The sequence below is a fragment of the Xyrauchen texanus genome, chromosome 17 (assembly GCF_025860055.1).
Source record: "Xyrauchen texanus isolate HMW12.3.18 chromosome 17, RBS_HiC_50CHRs, whole genome shotgun sequence".
NCBI classification, from domain to species: Eukaryota; Metazoa; Chordata; class Actinopteri; order Cypriniformes; family Catostomidae; genus Xyrauchen; species Xyrauchen texanus.
Genome location: NC_068292.1, coordinates 8,511,529 through 8,528,118, shown reverse-complemented (window position 1 = coordinate 8,528,118; position 16,590 = coordinate 8,511,529). Strand labels below are relative to the sequence as shown.

Genomic DNA, 16,590 nt, shown 5'->3' with positions numbered 1-16,590 from the left:
GGCTATCAGAACAGCATACCCCTTTATAAACTGTATTTTTATTGAACCAGGGGCTATCAGAACAGCATACCCCTTTATAAACTGTATTTTTATTAAAGCAGGGGCTATCAGAACAGCATGCCACTTTATAAACTGTATTTTTATTAAAGCAGGGGCTATCAAAACAGCATACCCTTCACAAACACGGGTATGCTGTTTTGACAAAGTAGGCTAAATTGACAGACCCCGCTATAAAACTCAACTTCCGGTATGCTATTCTGACAAAGTATGCTACATACCTGCGGCTTATAGACAGGTGCGGCTTATTTATGTTCAAAATAATATTTTATTTAAAAATCAGTGGGTGCGGCTTATATTCAGGTGCGCTCAACAGTCCGGAAATTACGGTAAGTGCTTTATTATGGGAGATGTCCAGTCCAAAGGTGCTGATCACTCTGGCCAGTATATCCAGGTGTTTGTCATCTCAAAATGAAAATAAGGTGGAAATACTGACAAACAAGAAAGTTGTTTGTAATCTTGTCAAGGTGACAAAATGTTTGAACTATTACAGAATTTAATTAAATAAATTATGATGGCTTTAGTAAGACGGAGTTTCAGATGTACTGATGCTGAATCAAAGAGATTAATGAATTCATGTGAGGTGAATGTACGCAATGTGAATCATAAGGGGCTCTCACGTAGCCAAAAGTTTTGTTCCATTGGCTGTAAACTGAACAAAAGCACACAGAACAGGATTTAAATGACTACTCATAGACCTGTCTAAATATTAATAAATGATCTGGGGCCGTATGTATAAAGCCGCTCAGAGTACATTTTTTGTCTTAAGTGTGTCAAAATTCTAAGAATGATGTCATTTTACTCTTATTCTTATTCTTAAGAATAAGTGTGATTCATAAAGGTTCCTAAGTGTTAAGATTAGGTCTCAGCTCCTAAATTATTTAAGAGAGCTGGAGAGGTCTCCTAACCAGTTAGGAGTAACAAGATGGCAGCAGAGAGGATGAGGCTGCGCAGTTTCCAACAACGTAAGAATGTGTTGGAATTATATGATGACAGAGAGCAGTGACGTGCGGTGATGTCTTAAAGAGGCTAGGCACTGAGTTATGAAAGCCAGATTACCTGATTTATTGTTTAAGCTAATAATACGTAATAACAGTGAACATTACGCACAAGCGCGGCATATCAAGAAATGTCCAAATCAGGATGTATATCGTGTACACTCACTCACTCTCTCTCACACACACACAAGCGCACAGCCACATAGCCAATCTTTTCTTACATACCAATCAGTTTGAAATGATCGGATAAGTTGTGGGCCCTTTTGCTGTACTAGTCCATCTAAGGCTGGCGTAGACCTCCCTCTTGCAATTAACTCATATTTGGAATTAAAATCGAGCTTGGAAAAATTTCTTAATTCTGTGATTACAGCCGGTGCTGTCATTTTGATTTTGATTTTGGCTAGCTGTGGTGTAATGAGGTTAGCTACGCAAATGTCCAGGAATATCTCGATTTTAATTGGTCCATGTCTGATACGTAACGGAGATGATTACGGGCATAACATATTTACGTCAAAAGTCACAGCAGATTTGTGCTTTTTGCCGTACATGTTAATACAGGATCGAAGTGCGCATGCGCAACATGGGTTTTCCGCTTGCCGTCTGCAATGAATGGACCGTAAAAGCACTGCTTATTCTACCATTTGTTTTTAGTTGATTATGCGTAACTGCTACATTTGTCATCATAACGTCTAAACAATTGGAATAACACACATATTGCATATATAAAAATCACAAGAATAAAAAGTAAAAATATAAATACAAGTTTATTATTTAATAAACATTTTATTTTTGAATTTTGGCAGGGTAGGCAGTGCCTAGTTTGCCTACCCAGACCGCACATCAGTGACAGAGAGTTGATCAAACGATACAGGCTTGATCTTCAGGGTATTATTTTTGTTACTGACCTAGTCAGAAATTCAATAACTTCTCCCACTGTAAGAAACAATGCCTTAACTGCAGAAATGAAAGTTATAATGACTCTGCGTTTCTTGGCGACTGGAAAAATGCAGCAATGCACCAGTGATGACTTTGGGCCATCACAGTCCACAGTTAGCAGGGTCTTAAATACCACTGTTGCTGCGCTAACCACACCAGACATAGTAAAGCAGTTCATTGACTTCCCAACTGACCTTCAAACTATACGGCAAAAGCAAGCAGATTTTATGAGGATTGCGGGTTTCCCTGGAGTTGTTGGAACCATTGATGGCACCCATGTACGCATCATTGCTCCAAGTATAAATGAGGAGACATACATCAATCGAAAAGGATTCCACAGCATCAATGTTCAAGTCGTATTTGATGCCAATTACAAGACCCTCAATCTCACCCCTTACAGAAGACCTCAAGGAGAACAGCAGCTCAATTATATCAGGTACTGTACTGGACTGAACTGTAGACAAGATACCAATTTTGTTCAATGAGTGCATTCTTGACTTATCTGACCTATGTTCTTTTATCGTTTTTGCGTCATGAAGAGCACACAAAGTAACAAGAGCCGTGGTAGAGAGAGGAATTGGACAGCTGAAAAGAAGATTCCATGTCCTTCATGGAGAGATTCGACATTCACCTGAGCGTGCTTGTCGCATTATTATGGCTTGTGGCATTTTGCACAATATTTGCAAAGCTCGTAACCTCCCATTGCTTGATGATGATGATGATGATGACGATGAAAATGACGATCATAGTGATGATGACAGTGATCATGATTATGATGAGAATGATGACAAAACCACCGAACACACAGTACAAAGCATTTCGGGAAGAGCATCATTCAGGGACTGCTTTGCTAACTCACATTTTGGGTAAGCAAACTTGTATACAATAAGTAACAACAAACTAATTTTTACTTACACAATTTTATTACACAAAGCATATGTACAATCATTGAGTATTCTTAATTTTTTTCAGTTTTAGTGAGTAATATTCATTTTGAATTTCCAGCAACTTAATTTGCAATTTGAGCTTTTTTCTTTTAAGGGACTCAATGTCATCCTCAGTGGCTGCGCCCTGTGCAAATCCAGTGTCTTGTGAGGCAGAAGGCTCATCTGGAGGACACAGGGAGATGTCCTGAGATGATACAGGAGAAGATGCATCTGATGTACCGGCTCCAGAATTATCCACATGCAGAAAATATTAAACAGTGCAAACATGTTTATTCAATTCAATGTGGTGATTGAAATACTATCAATTTATTAAAAAGGCACATTACATGCATACATTATTACATGCATAATTTTCTTCTTACCATCTTTGTAACTCCTTCAATTTGAGAAGTGCAGGGTCTGGGGCATCTGGAATGCCACAAATAGAGGGATTGGCCGTACCAAGTATCTCCTCTACTATTTCGCCAATCTCAGACAGAGGTTTACATGGAGGTCCCCCACCTGTTTGACAAGAACTCAGCTGCTGACCACATGGAGACAATCATTTCATATAAAATGGTTTAATAAGCTAAAATAAAATGTACCTGTGGCTCGCATGCTTTCTTTATATGCTGCAATTTCCTTGCGTGTTTTTGCCAACACATTGTACCACCTTTTCTCACAATCCTCTGCTGAACGTCTTGTCCGAGGAAATGCTGCATTTACTGTCATTACAATATGTTGCCATGCGTTTTTCTTTTCTTTGCTTGTTAAAGTCGGACTGAATTTTCCTCTTATCACGTCCTTCCATTTAAGGACTGACTGCACTAGAAGAAGATTTTCTTCCTTGAACCAGTTTGGTTTTCTTTTTGCATCCATTTTTTACCAATTTGCAACTTTTGTCTTTCCTTTATATACAGCTGTGAGTGCAATTTTTAATTATGTGATTCATCATCTTAATTACTTCAATAGCATCACATATGTCCATTTAATGTGTTGAAACTCTATTAAAATTGTGTGAAATAAATGCATGTACTTATTTGTAATCTTTTTGCACAAAGCAAAAACGAATTATTCTAAATAAATTGAAACATTGAAATAATTGTTATGTCTTAATTAAATAATGAATTAATTGTGTCACGCTGCTGTGACCTCACCCTTGCAGGCTCACTATTGGCTGATTCAGAGGTTCAGGGCGGACATTTTGGGTTCACATCATTGTAGTCCTTAGTTCACAGCACTTAAGTCCCACTTCAGTCAGCACTTAAGAATCAGTCTTATACTTTACTGAAAGTTGCTTTTAGCTGCTTTATAAAAGTCTCCTACTCTTAAAAAAGTCCTACTCTTTACTAAGTGTTTTCTGACACTTAAGTCAAAGCTTAAGACTATTCTTAAGAGCATTTCTTAGAAGTTTTATACATACGGGCCCTGGTTTTAGTTGTAAAGGCCTGCCTTGTAAAGAAGTCTATAGGCGAGCCGTTTTGAACCAACCATTTGAGGAAGGAAGAAGAGGAGAAGAAAGAGAGAGAGGGAATATCTCACTCTAATCTCCTTTGTTAACCATATTTTAATTATTTATTTAGGTATATTTATTTAAGTTTTACACTGCATGGTCACATTACTACACTCTTAAAATTGATGTGTTAAAAATGAACACAAAATATGTGTAAAAGGATTTGTAACACATTTTGTGTTACTACAGACACATGATGTGTAAATATTGTGCTCAACTGTTTACACAATTACTGTGTTAAACACATTTAGTAGTACATGTTTATATGAAAGGCATATATTCTGTTGCAAATACTCAACAGGCGATGTCAACTTTAATGATTGGATTTATTTATCATGTTGAAAATGTGAATAAAGCATTTTAACTCGCTGGGGGGAAACAACTGTTGGGACTACGGGGATGTTTTTGCTGCGCATGCGCGGTGGTGTTCTTTTCCAACCGACGCCTAGCCAGCCGTCAGAATTCAGAAATGCGTCTGTCTGCCTCAGGTGAATGAATATAATTAAATGTGTAAAATAATAAATATTTCTCCACATAGCATGAGAAAGAGTTGTGTTAATTGTCCAGGAAACATAATTTGTTTGTTTTAACCGTTTTCATGTTCCGTAGCCGAATATGTTTTGTGTGTTAACTAGCGTCAAGGCAAGCGAGCTCTCACGCTTTGCAAAGCTGTTTATTTATTGGGTATGACTGCTAATAATTGTTTTTAAAAAGTCGTAACGTTAAAGGTTAATATACATGGCACCTTAAGTTTGAACTCATTTTACTAGTCTCTAACAGTCATTTTACCAAAAACTTCCTTTTAACCACTGCATAGTTGTGGCGATGAGTGTTGTGTGGTTTAAAAAGCGCACCACTTTGTGCTAAGTAACCTTGCTTGTCACTGACTAGGCTATTTACATGTTTACATTTTCTCATTATTAAATTATGACTCTTGTATGATTACAGCATTATAATATGGTGTTATTATATCTTTTATCTAGGTAATGGAAGACGAGGGTCAAATCACGTTTACTCTAACAATTTTAAACAGAGTTCTCGCGACTGTCTTCATAGACGGGAAGGAAACATGGAGAAAACTATTCACAGTTGGAAGTGTTGGAGAACTGATTAACTCAGCCAAAACGGAGCTCTCTCAACAAGTATCTATTGATCGAATACTGAGATTTGACACAGATTTTCAAGAATTTATTGACATCGATGTTAATTCAGAAGTGAAGGAGCTTGACAAATTCCAAATATATTATACTGCTAGTATCACACAGGATCCATTAGATGGAAGAGTTGAGTCATTACTGTTGAGTCATGTTTTCACTCTTCCTATTTATAATTTTCAAAGTAAACATTTCAATTGTAATTTTTTTCCCTTAGTTTCATTCAACAGAAGTAAGCCGGACTGTCACCACAACTGGTCTGCTGACACTGCTCGAGGAAAAGGCCCCTACAATCTTGAGAGAACATGAAGACACAAAGACATTGTCAATTTCTTTGAGAAAGTTACTTGTTAAAGTGGCTGTGAGTGACCTTGTAGAAAAGCATGGATTGTAAGTATATAACTGTTTAACAGATTTGCACTCATAAGTTATTAATAACATCAAATAACATTAGCTGTGTTTACATGGACCCTTATAATCGAATTGACTGCTCAATCGGACTAAAAAACCTTCATGTAAACACCTTAATCGATCTGATTGAGCTCGATCCGATTGGAATTTCAATTGGATTGAAAGGGGTAGTTTATTCCTTTTGTAATCTGAGTGTAAAGCGTAAACGTTGAAATAGCGTAATGATTCATTTAGATGACACTTTATTCAACAGGAAGAACAGCGCGTTCCGTGCGTCATACGTCATTACACTATTTCAATGTCATTACGCTATTTCAATGTCATTGCACATGCACAGTCCTTTCAGTTTCGGTTTTCAATCCGATCAAGTGTTTACATGTTCTCTCGATCAGATTACAAAAGGAATAAACTACCCCTTTCAATCCAATCGAAATTCCAATCGGATCGAGCTCAATCAGATCGATTAAGATGTTTACATGAAGGTTTTTTAGTCCGATTGAGCAGTCAATTCGATTATAAGGGTCCATGTAAACGCAGCTGTCCTGCAGAATTTAACTTGTTAACAACCCTGATAAAACCTGGCTTTAGCCTTCTAGTAATCATGAAGAGATTGATTAGCTAGTTCAGGTGTGTTTGATTAGGATTGAGCTAAACTCTGCCAGACAGTGGCCTCACTGGAAGGGTCGAGTTTGCCCATCACTGGTCTAGAGTATCAATGTATTATTCAAAGTGGGAACTTTTTTGTGTGCATGTCAATGTTTGTGTTAATACGAGTTTCTGCATGTATATGCTTGTATTGCCCCTTTTTTTAGCTATCCATCTGGTACAGAAAAGCTGGCACTGGCAAAGGAGATTGTGTCACTGTTCCCCTCATTAAGGATTAATGTCCCATTTGGCGAAAATGAAGGACATGTAAGGATGTTTTACATTATTAATTTATGAGTATGAAATTACATGGCAGTGCGTATACAAACTGCAAAAGCATACTTGAGCCCAACTTTTTATTTGTCCATTTCTCATGTTAGGAGCATTTTTTTGATGGGCCATCACACAGTGGATTTATAGAAATGAGACTACGGAACATCAGACGGAAACTTCAACAGAGCCAGCGGATCTACAATTTGAAACGACGTCTTCCTACAGACCAACATTCTCTGCCGATTACTGATGAAACAGTGCCCACTGAGTGGTTGACCTTGATAAAGAGGATGCGACCCTCTCCAGAGAACTCATCGTCAATAAAGACTGCAATTGACCAAACCTTCAGTTACCGTAGAAGATGGATAACGATCGAAATCGCCAACTGTTGGTCAAATCTTCAAGGAATATCCCAGATTTCTGGACATGCCAGCCTTGGTAATACATGTTAAACTAAGCTGCAGAGAACTTTACACAAAGGTTGTGTTTCATAATTTGTTAATATTAATAATTTCTTTGTTTTTTGTTTTATGCACTGCAGGTGGACATTGAATTTTCCAAGATGACAGATGGGAAAGAAGACATGTTTATCAAGAAATGGGAGGGGACGATTATCCCAAAACTCAAGGAAATAGCATCCTTTGAGGAAAAAAATGTACATCAGACACTTATTGGAGAAAGCTGACAATCAGCAGGATGGTACGATTTTCTTTTATTTCTGTGGCATTTGCATAAATTTCTAAATTGGGTTTCTGTGAAAATGACATGTACATTTTATCATTCAATTCATGATTTAAAGGTAATCATTTCAAATATAATTTTGTTTTTAATCTTTTGCATGTGACCTGCATCTTTACTCCATCAAGATGAGCTGTGTTACACTATGTTAAGGATCCTCGTTCATCTTCTTCCACCCACGGCATCTGGGGGAAGCGTCGCTGGCAGTAAATGCTGTGTCAATTCTTCTTTCTCATACTTGTTGGAACTGGTGCCGGTATGCATTGTGTTAGATTTTTATAAAGTTGCAATGTCACATGCAACAACATTTTCTGATGCTTTTCATTTTTTCATTTCTATAGGCTGGTACCATTGTGACGTCTTTGCTTCAAGAAGGCCTGAACGGGTCTCTAAAGTCAACACAGCCGCAGCTGGTTTCCATCGGCTCTCCAGGACATGAAGCCCAGTATGTAATTGTGGCAAAGAATGATTCTTTTGCTTTTCCACTTGATGTTGAAAACCTCACTTGTGCTGTTGACAAACTTTTCAAATTCTACTGGCTGTGTAATCTTCAATATCCATGCCAACTGTCTTCAGTTTTCTCATTTTTTGAGTACGTATATGACCTTCCTTTGTCCCAGTCCACTTGCAAACGATCAAAGGTTATGGAATTGATTGCTATAATTGCAGTCTCGTGCCTAATTGAAACAGACCATGTATACATGTCCAAAGTGCTTGCAAAATATTTTTGTCCAAACAAAACAGTTGATTTGGCATTTAAGGGAAGTACATGCACTCTCTGATAGCCAAAACCTAACATTAATCTGTAGTCAAAATGGTTGCCCCAGAACATATCATAGTTTTAATTCATTTTCTAAACATCTTAGCAGAGCTCACTCTAATTTAAGCCCTACTGTAGAGTCAGGACACACTGAAAAAACAGATGTATTCTGTCAAATTGATGAAAGCAGAACAAATAACCTAGGCGAGAATGTCGAAATGTCTGAAATAGAGGAAGTTCATCAGAGCAGTTTAAATCTAACGGACTATGCTGCTACTTTTGCTGCCCGCATGTATGCTTCTGCTAATGTAACTTATACTGATGTCCAAAAAAGTATAACCTGCACAAAGGAAATCCTAGATTGTTCCTTAGGTCATTTACAAGAAAAGACTAATACTTTACTGACTAACTTGGCTGAACCTCTTGACAGCACTGAAGTTCAAACACTTATGAAAGAGTTTGACAGTACTAGGAATAGGTTTAGTGACATAGATACACCATTTAAACTAACTAAATACTTTTCTGACAAATTTTCCTTTGAGAAGCCAACAGAAGTGTTTCTTGGTCACAGATTAGATAAAAATGGGAAAAAAAGCCAAGTGTTAGTGCCGGTCACTTGTCAATACATCTCAATAATTAACACAATTAAATTTCTATTTAGCTGTGACAAAATGCAAAAACTGTATAAACAGTCTTCTGGTGGACAGGGTAAAATGCAAGATTATTGTGATGGTGCGCAATATGCTGGACATCCTCTGTACCAAAACCATCCCAATGCACTGCAAATTCAATTATACTTCGATGATTTGGAAACAACAAATCCTCTTGGATCAAAAACAAAGATTCATAAAATGGGGGCAGTTTACTTTGCTTTACGAAATGTGCCATCAGAGAACAACTCTGTACTTTCCAATATCCATTTAGGTCTTCTATTTAATTCTATTGATAAAGACATTTATGGTTTTGACAAAATTCTGGAACCACTGTTAACAGATATCAAAGAAATTGAGCAGAATGGTATAGAGGTGAAAATAGGTGATGAATGCCAATTACTTTATGGGACTGTGTGTCTGTTGACGGCAGACAATCTTGCCTGTCACTCCCTCTGTGGCTATGTGGAAAGTTTCTCTGCAAACAGAGTTTGTCAGTTTTGTTTAATTGACAAACCAACTTCGCAGTATATTTTTGATGAAGATAACACTGAGAGGCGTACAAGGGAAAACTATGCACACCATGTACAGCTGAATGATGCAAGTGCAACTGGTGTCAAAGTTAACTCCTGCCTAAATCGTCTACAATATTTCCATGTAACTGAAAATATTGGCGTGGACATCATGCATGATCTGTTAGAGGGAGTCGCACCTCTTGAGGTCAAATTGATGCTCCGACATTTCATTTATGAGGAGAAAATTTTTTTCTCTGGAACAACTAAATGAAAGAATAGCAGGGTTTAGCTATGGATATGAAAATCAAAAAAATAAACCCAGTGTAATTATTAATCTGAAGACGTCTGAAAATGCTATTAGGCAAACTGAATCACAGATGTGGTGTTTACTGCTAGTGTTGCCTTTTCTGATAGGTGATTTAATTGATCCGAACAGCGCACATTGGCATCTTTACCTGTTATTGAGGGAAATTTGTGACATAATTTTTGCACCTGTTGTGACAAAAGGGCTTGCTGTTTATCTTAAACAACTGATAATAGATCACCACACACAATTCAAATTTCTTTATCCTGACAGGAATCTAATTCCTAAACACCATTTTATGACACATTACCCGAGTGTTATGACTTTATTTGGACCTCTTTCCAAGTTGTGGTGCATGAGGTTTGAAGCGAAACATAACCCCATTAAGCGACATGCCCAAGTAGTGTGTAACTTCAGAAATATTTCAAAGACTCTGGCTCACAAACATCAGATTCAGCAAATGTACCACTGGAAATTGAGTTCACCACTCAATTTTGAAATGACAGTACCCAATGCTTTCCCAGTTATGATTGCATCTTGGTACAAGCGTGACAAACTGAAGACAGACTCCCATTTTGAGACTCTCACTTTCACCAGTTCAATTCATGTGACCAATAATATTAAATTCTTGGGGACATCATACAGGACAGGATGCGTTCTGCCTTTAAAAGCAGATGAAAGGGGAGAACCTTTATTTGGTGAAGTTATACACATAATCCCCCAAAATGAAAGTGAATGTGCACTTATGTTCCTGAGATTTTTAAAGGTACAATATTTTGATGAGCACTTGTTTTCTTTTAATGTCACTAAAACCAAAGAATTTGATGTGGCAAAGCTGCCTGGTGACTTAATGGACTATAGACCATTAGATATTGTATCATTTTGTGATCAGCAATATATCACTCCCAGATACAAAATATTGTTTTAAATAAGTTAGTGTTACTAACTTAATTTGTTAGACATGTTTGGTTAATGATGAATTGATTTGAATTGTGAGTACGAAATATGAACTATGTTTGTCTGTGGTTCTTTATTTGACTACAATTTTAAAGTTCATTCGTATATTTCTGTTTGTTGTTATATTTTAGAACAAGCTGAGAAAGATTGGTCTTATATTGGAAATGATTTCAGACTTTGTTCTATTTGACATTGTATTTTACAGTATCTAACATGAGTTTTATAATATTTGATCTGTTGTTAAAGTGTTTCATGAATGTTTTATATGATTAATGTTTTGAAATGCTTATTGTTTTATCAGCAGTATTTTTTACAGTATGAATTCCATGTTAAAACCAGAAAAAAATGCAAAATAAACAGTATGTGAACCGTATTCAATGCTTCAGTGTGATTTCATGATAACTACATATTGTATTCTGATCTAGCTTTTTCAATGTTTTATAATAAAATAACACAGTGTTACAGATGTAACACACAGTTGTGTTAGATGTATACAAAAAAGACACATTAATGTGTTAACTAAAGTAACACATTTGTCTGTGTTTTCACAACACATATTCTGTGTTGTATTTTAACACAATATGTGTTGTCCCTGAGCACACTCAGAGCATAACATGTGTCGTTTTCAACACATTTGTTTTAAGAGTGTAACATGTGTCTTCTTAAATAATCAGTTTAATAAGAACATGTCATCTTTCTATTGCCATTACAATTATGCTTATCAAACAATGCTAACGTAACGTTATACTGAATTGCGTGCCTTGTAAATTTAGACCTATCACTTCGCATGTACAGACTGCGGAGACTGCCTATTGATTTCATAGTGATTTTTTCAGCATTTTTTTATCCTCTGAAATAGTTTACAATGACTTTCCAATGATCAGAATATATTAATACAATTTATTAAATGTTCCGAAATGACACTTTATACAATTTAAATACCTATATCTACACTTTATGCTGAGACATTATGTATATATATATATATATATATACTGTATATATATAGGTTATATGTGTTTTATAAAATTTTATGTTAACAGACAAGTCTAATAATAATAAATACATAAAATAGATAATCTAAATGGATGAATAGTTCACTTAGAATATGAATTAAGTTATTTGTGTGGACTAGTTGGTAACAACAAATTGTCTCCTCTTCCTCTCTGACACCTAAAGGTTCTTTCGCCAGCACAAGTTGTTTCACACGCACATGCTTATAATGAATGCTTGTAATTAGTAGGATCATACATGGGGCCTCCACTGTCTTCACTAATCCTAGAAGCATTTATAGAAAATTTTACAAATGCACACATGATTATGGAAGCAGATTGTGTAAACAACTCTGCATAAAATTATTGTAAAAACAATATGTAAATATGTAGTAATTAAGTCGAATATTTAAGAAAATATTTGTAAAAAATGTTTAGGGAGGTAAATTACAAATGATTGTAAAGTTATGCACAAATATAATAAAGTTACAATAACGAGCAGCACTATACATTAGCATTTCAGCACTTCACGTATATGGACAGTGACTCTCTTAAAGGGTTAGTTCACCCCAAAAATAATCCCATAATTTACTCACTCTCAAGCCATCCTCGGTGTCACTTCTCAACGGAGCTTACACTATGCACTACACTACGCTGGAACTCGACTCTCTTGTGAACACACAGACGGCCGTTACCGGAAGCCAGTGATTATTGTTTATAAAGTTATAAATATGGATATTGTTCTTACAAAAATGCATCGTTTTGCTTCAGGAGGCCTTTATTAACCCCCTGGAGCCATATGGATTACTTATTTGATGAATGGATGCACTTTTTTGGGCTTCAAAATCTAAGGTACCATTCACTCCCATTATAAAGCTTGGAAGAGCCAGGCCCCGATCAATTCTGGCCAAATTTCTGAGATCATCCGATAAAGATCTTGTGTTATGCGAGGAGTAAGGAATGCAAGAAACACTTACATCAATGGAAGGTCACTTTTGCACTGATGTTCCCAGCCATATTGAGAATAGATGCTAAGGATGGCTGTAAAACTTTCACATGTCCCCTGCAAGCTATGTCATTCATAAAGTCAATGGAATGAGTAAGTTATTTTGTGGTACTCATGTTGCAGCCGAGTGGACTGACTCACTGAACACTCACTTGACTGTATGAGGAAACAGCGCCTTTTTTGTTTCTTTATGTGCTGGTTCCACCTAGTGGCTGGAGTTTGTTTTGTGGAGTAACAATCCTTCAGGACAGTGTTGTGAATTAATCTACATGTTCTTTGTGATAATGCCTCCAATTGGCTGGAGTTTGCTTTGTGGAGTATTTCTGGAGTGATTAGGTCATTTGTTGCACTCATGTAGCAGCCGAATGGGCCGGCTCACCGAACATTCGTTTGACTGTCCGAGGAAACTGAGCACCCTTTTTTTTGTGCTGGTTCTGCCTAGCGGCTGGAGTTTGTTTTGTGGAGGAATACACCTTAGGGTCAGTTATGTGTATGATCTACAAGTTTTTTGTGTTTATTCAGAGTTTGTTTTATAGATGATCTTTTGTTGTGTAATTCTCTCACAAAAGTTGTATAGAAACACTGGACTGTTTGAGTTTAGAAGGATTTACGTCAGTTGGTGCTGTCGAGCGAGGGGTTAACGTGCATGTTTTTCATTTTTCTGTTTGTTTGGTTCGGAGGGAAGTTTGGGGTTTGATTGTTGCACTGATGATGGAATGTGGTCTGTTGGATGTTGGTAATTTTGTTTTTGACACACAGTATATTTTTTTCTATTGTGTCAAAATGTAAAATGTTAATATGAATGGATTGTCTCTTTCCATGTGGTATGTGAATGGGTTGAGTCACCCCATAAAAAGAAGGAAGTTATTTTTCTTCTTAAGCGTAAGAAATATGATATAGTGTTTCTTCAAGAAATGCATCGCAGAAAGCTGAAAAATCTGTGAAGATATGGGGTGGACATGTTTTCTTTAGTGCTGGCTCAAGTAAGAGCAGGGAAGTCATTACACTGATAAGTAAGCATCTACAATTCAAATGTCTCAAACCAATTAAAGATAAATTACAAAGATTCATTATTGTTTTAGCAGAAATTCAGGGGCAAAATCTTATTTTGGCTAATATTTACGCACTGATGATCAGGGCTTTTTTATAGACCCTGGAAGGGATGTTGCAAGCTGCTGGCACCCCCTCATTATATAATATTGGGAGGAGACTTTAATCTATTGATGTACACAGTCCTTGATCATAGTGAAGCAAAAGTTTGTAAGCCCCGTAGAGCAACATTGATGCTTCACAGGATTTTTAAATATCTTGGTCTTACAGATATTTGGAGACTTTTGAACCTTTTTTTATATATATATATCTAACTCCTCATTTCATCTGTTGTTGATTGTTCAATTGGAAACATTTGAGTCTCAGATCACGCCCTGGTGAGTTTAGAAGTGTTGTCACATATGGAGAAAAGGAAATCATGTAGTTGGCTCTTTAATGTATCCCTTATCAAAATCCTGAATTCCAACAAATGATAAAGGCTAAAATCAGAGTTTGTATGGAGACCAACTGGTCCTCAGTATCCTCTGTGGGCATGGCTTGGGAGGCACTTAAGGCAGTTCTTAGGGGCTGGATCATACAGTATGCCTCATTCACCAAAAAATCCAAAGCACAAGTATTCGTGGATTTGGAAGGGAATATTACGTGCCGAGGCACAGCTGAAGCACTGAATGTCGTCTGATGGCCTCAGAGAATTGACCCGATTAAAATACAGATACTATTTTACATTTACATGTAATGTTTTTATCCAAAGCGACTTACAGTGCACTTCTTACAGGGACAATTCCCCCGGAGCAACCTGGAGTTAAGTGCCTTGCTCAAGGACACAACGGTGGTAGGTTGGGGGACAAAGCAGGGAAGCTTTTGGCTAAATATATAAAGCAGAGAGAGTCTTTTTCATCCATTCCCTCAGTGAAGGAGGTGGTGAAATATTTACATTTGTATTGATATTAATATAACTTTTAAAGAATTCTATCTTGATCTTTATAGTTCCACGTCTTCATCTACTGATGAGGATATTAGAAACTTTGTGGAACAATTAGAACTCCCTAATTTGATGACTGAGCAAAGAAATTCTCTTGAATCTAAGATAATCTGGGAGAAGCTTGGCGAGGTAATTAAGGCCTTGCCTACAGGCAAGGCTCCAGGGCCAGATGGATTTGCCGCTGAATTATTTAGTTTATACGGAATCATTAAAGAATGGAAAGCTTCCGCCAGCCATGACACAAGCCCGGATCAGTCTGATTCTTAAAAAGGACAAAGATCCAAACGAGTGTAAGAATTACCGTGCAATTTCCCTGATCCAGCTAGACGTTAAAGTATTGTCAAAAATTTTGGCTAACCGATTAAGTAAAGTTATGACATCTCTTATGCATATAGATCAGGTGGGGTTTATTCAGGGCCACAGCTCTTCTGATACATTAGGCATTTCATCAATATCATGTGATCAGTGGGGAATGATCAGACTCCAGTCACTGCCATTTCACTTAACGCTGAAAAGTCGTTTGATATGGCAGAATGGGATTACCTTTTTAAGATTTTGGAAATATACGGGTTCTGGAATACTTTTATTGGATGGATTAAGTTACTTTATAGACACCCGGTTGTGGCGGTACAAACCAGTACCAGATTAATTTCAAATTATTTTACTCTGGATTGGGGCAACCGGCAGGGTTGCCCTTTTTCCTCATTATTGTTCTGTCTTATGACCACTGCAGTGTGTGTTTGTGTCGGGTGGGGAATGTTATGTTAATGTATATCATTTGATTCTGTATATTCTGTTATGTTTATTTATTTTGTGAATAGAATCAATAAAAATTGTTAATAACAATTCAATTCCCTGCCACACACTCTTCTGTTTATTATTGGCATGGGTGCATCGCGCTTGTGTCTTCTTGGCTGCATACACTCATTAATTCGCATGAATTATCCTTGTCTGTCTCTCGCGTCCACAGAGCGTGTTGCGCTCGCTTTGTGCCATGCATCCAGTGTGCGTGCTTCGGAAAGGTGCTGGTTGTGTGTGTGTGGCTGAACTCACACAAGTGCCTGTTCTCGTCTTGATGGTCGATCGGGATGAGTGTATATCGACTCATTGTCTCGGCAATGTGGGCTCATGCCAATCTGTTGTTTTGTCTGCTTGTGAGAGTCTGACGTCACACCCCACCTCCTTGTTTGCTCACTATTGTTTCATTGTTAACACCTGCCCTCTTGATTTCTCTCCCTATTTGAGTCTCCTCATGTTTGCTGGTCAGTGCCAGTTCATCTTGTCTTGTTCTCTAGTCAGTCCTGCATGTGTGCTAGAATCCTGTTTACCCTGATCACCTTCCTGTTCCTTTGTGGTCTGGTTGGTCCTGTTTCTCTCTGCCATTCCCTGGATTACTTTTTCCCTTTGGGGTAGTTTATGTTTTCCCCCTTGTGGGGTTTTATTTGTTTTGTTAGTCAAGTATTTTTGTTTTTTTTAACTCTGCGTTTGGGTTCTTGCTCTCCCCAAACCTGTGATAGTTGGTTTTAATGTTGTGACTGAGCTCTATATATATATATATATATATATATATATATATATATATATATATATATATATATATAGTATTATAGTATATAGTAATATGCAGAATATATATATATATATATTCTGCATATTACTCATATACAATTTTAAGACATTTTGGGAAGTATTTATAGTATATATTACAGTATGCAGTCTGCTA

At 37.0% G+C, this 16,590-nt stretch overlaps 1 protein-coding gene across 3 annotated transcripts; it reads left to right on the top strand.

Moving 5' to 3' along the window:
* The first annotated feature begins 4,856 nt into the window (after positions 1–4,856).
* LOC127657716 (uncharacterized) lies at positions 4,857–11,201 on the top strand. Of its 3 annotated transcripts, none has more exons than XM_052146560.1 (8): positions 4,857–4,918; positions 5,414–5,713; positions 5,802–5,974; positions 6,808–6,907; positions 7,021–7,351; positions 7,455–7,612; positions 7,780–7,907; positions 7,993–11,201. In XM_052146560.1, exon 8 carries the CDS (start codon positions 8,345–8,347, stop codon positions 9,845–9,847), a length of 1,503 nt encoding a protein of 500 aa, XP_052002520.1. In that variant the 5' UTR covers positions 4,857–4,918; positions 5,414–5,713; positions 5,802–5,974; positions 6,808–6,907; positions 7,021–7,351; positions 7,455–7,612; positions 7,780–7,907; positions 7,993–8,344; the 3' UTR covers positions 9,848–11,201. The 3 variants fall into 2 exon arrangements, with proteins under 3 accessions (XP_052002521.1, XP_052002520.1, XP_052002523.1); XM_052146561.1 differs by having other exon boundaries at positions 5,414–5,572.
* Positions 11,202–16,590: the final 5,389 nt, after the last annotated feature.

Bases quoted from the DNA above. Each gene is read 5' to 3' on its own strand.
- LOC127657716 (XM_052146561.1), top strand. From the start codon at position 8,345: ATGTATACATGTCCAAAGTGCTTGCAAAATATTTTTGTCCAAACAAAA.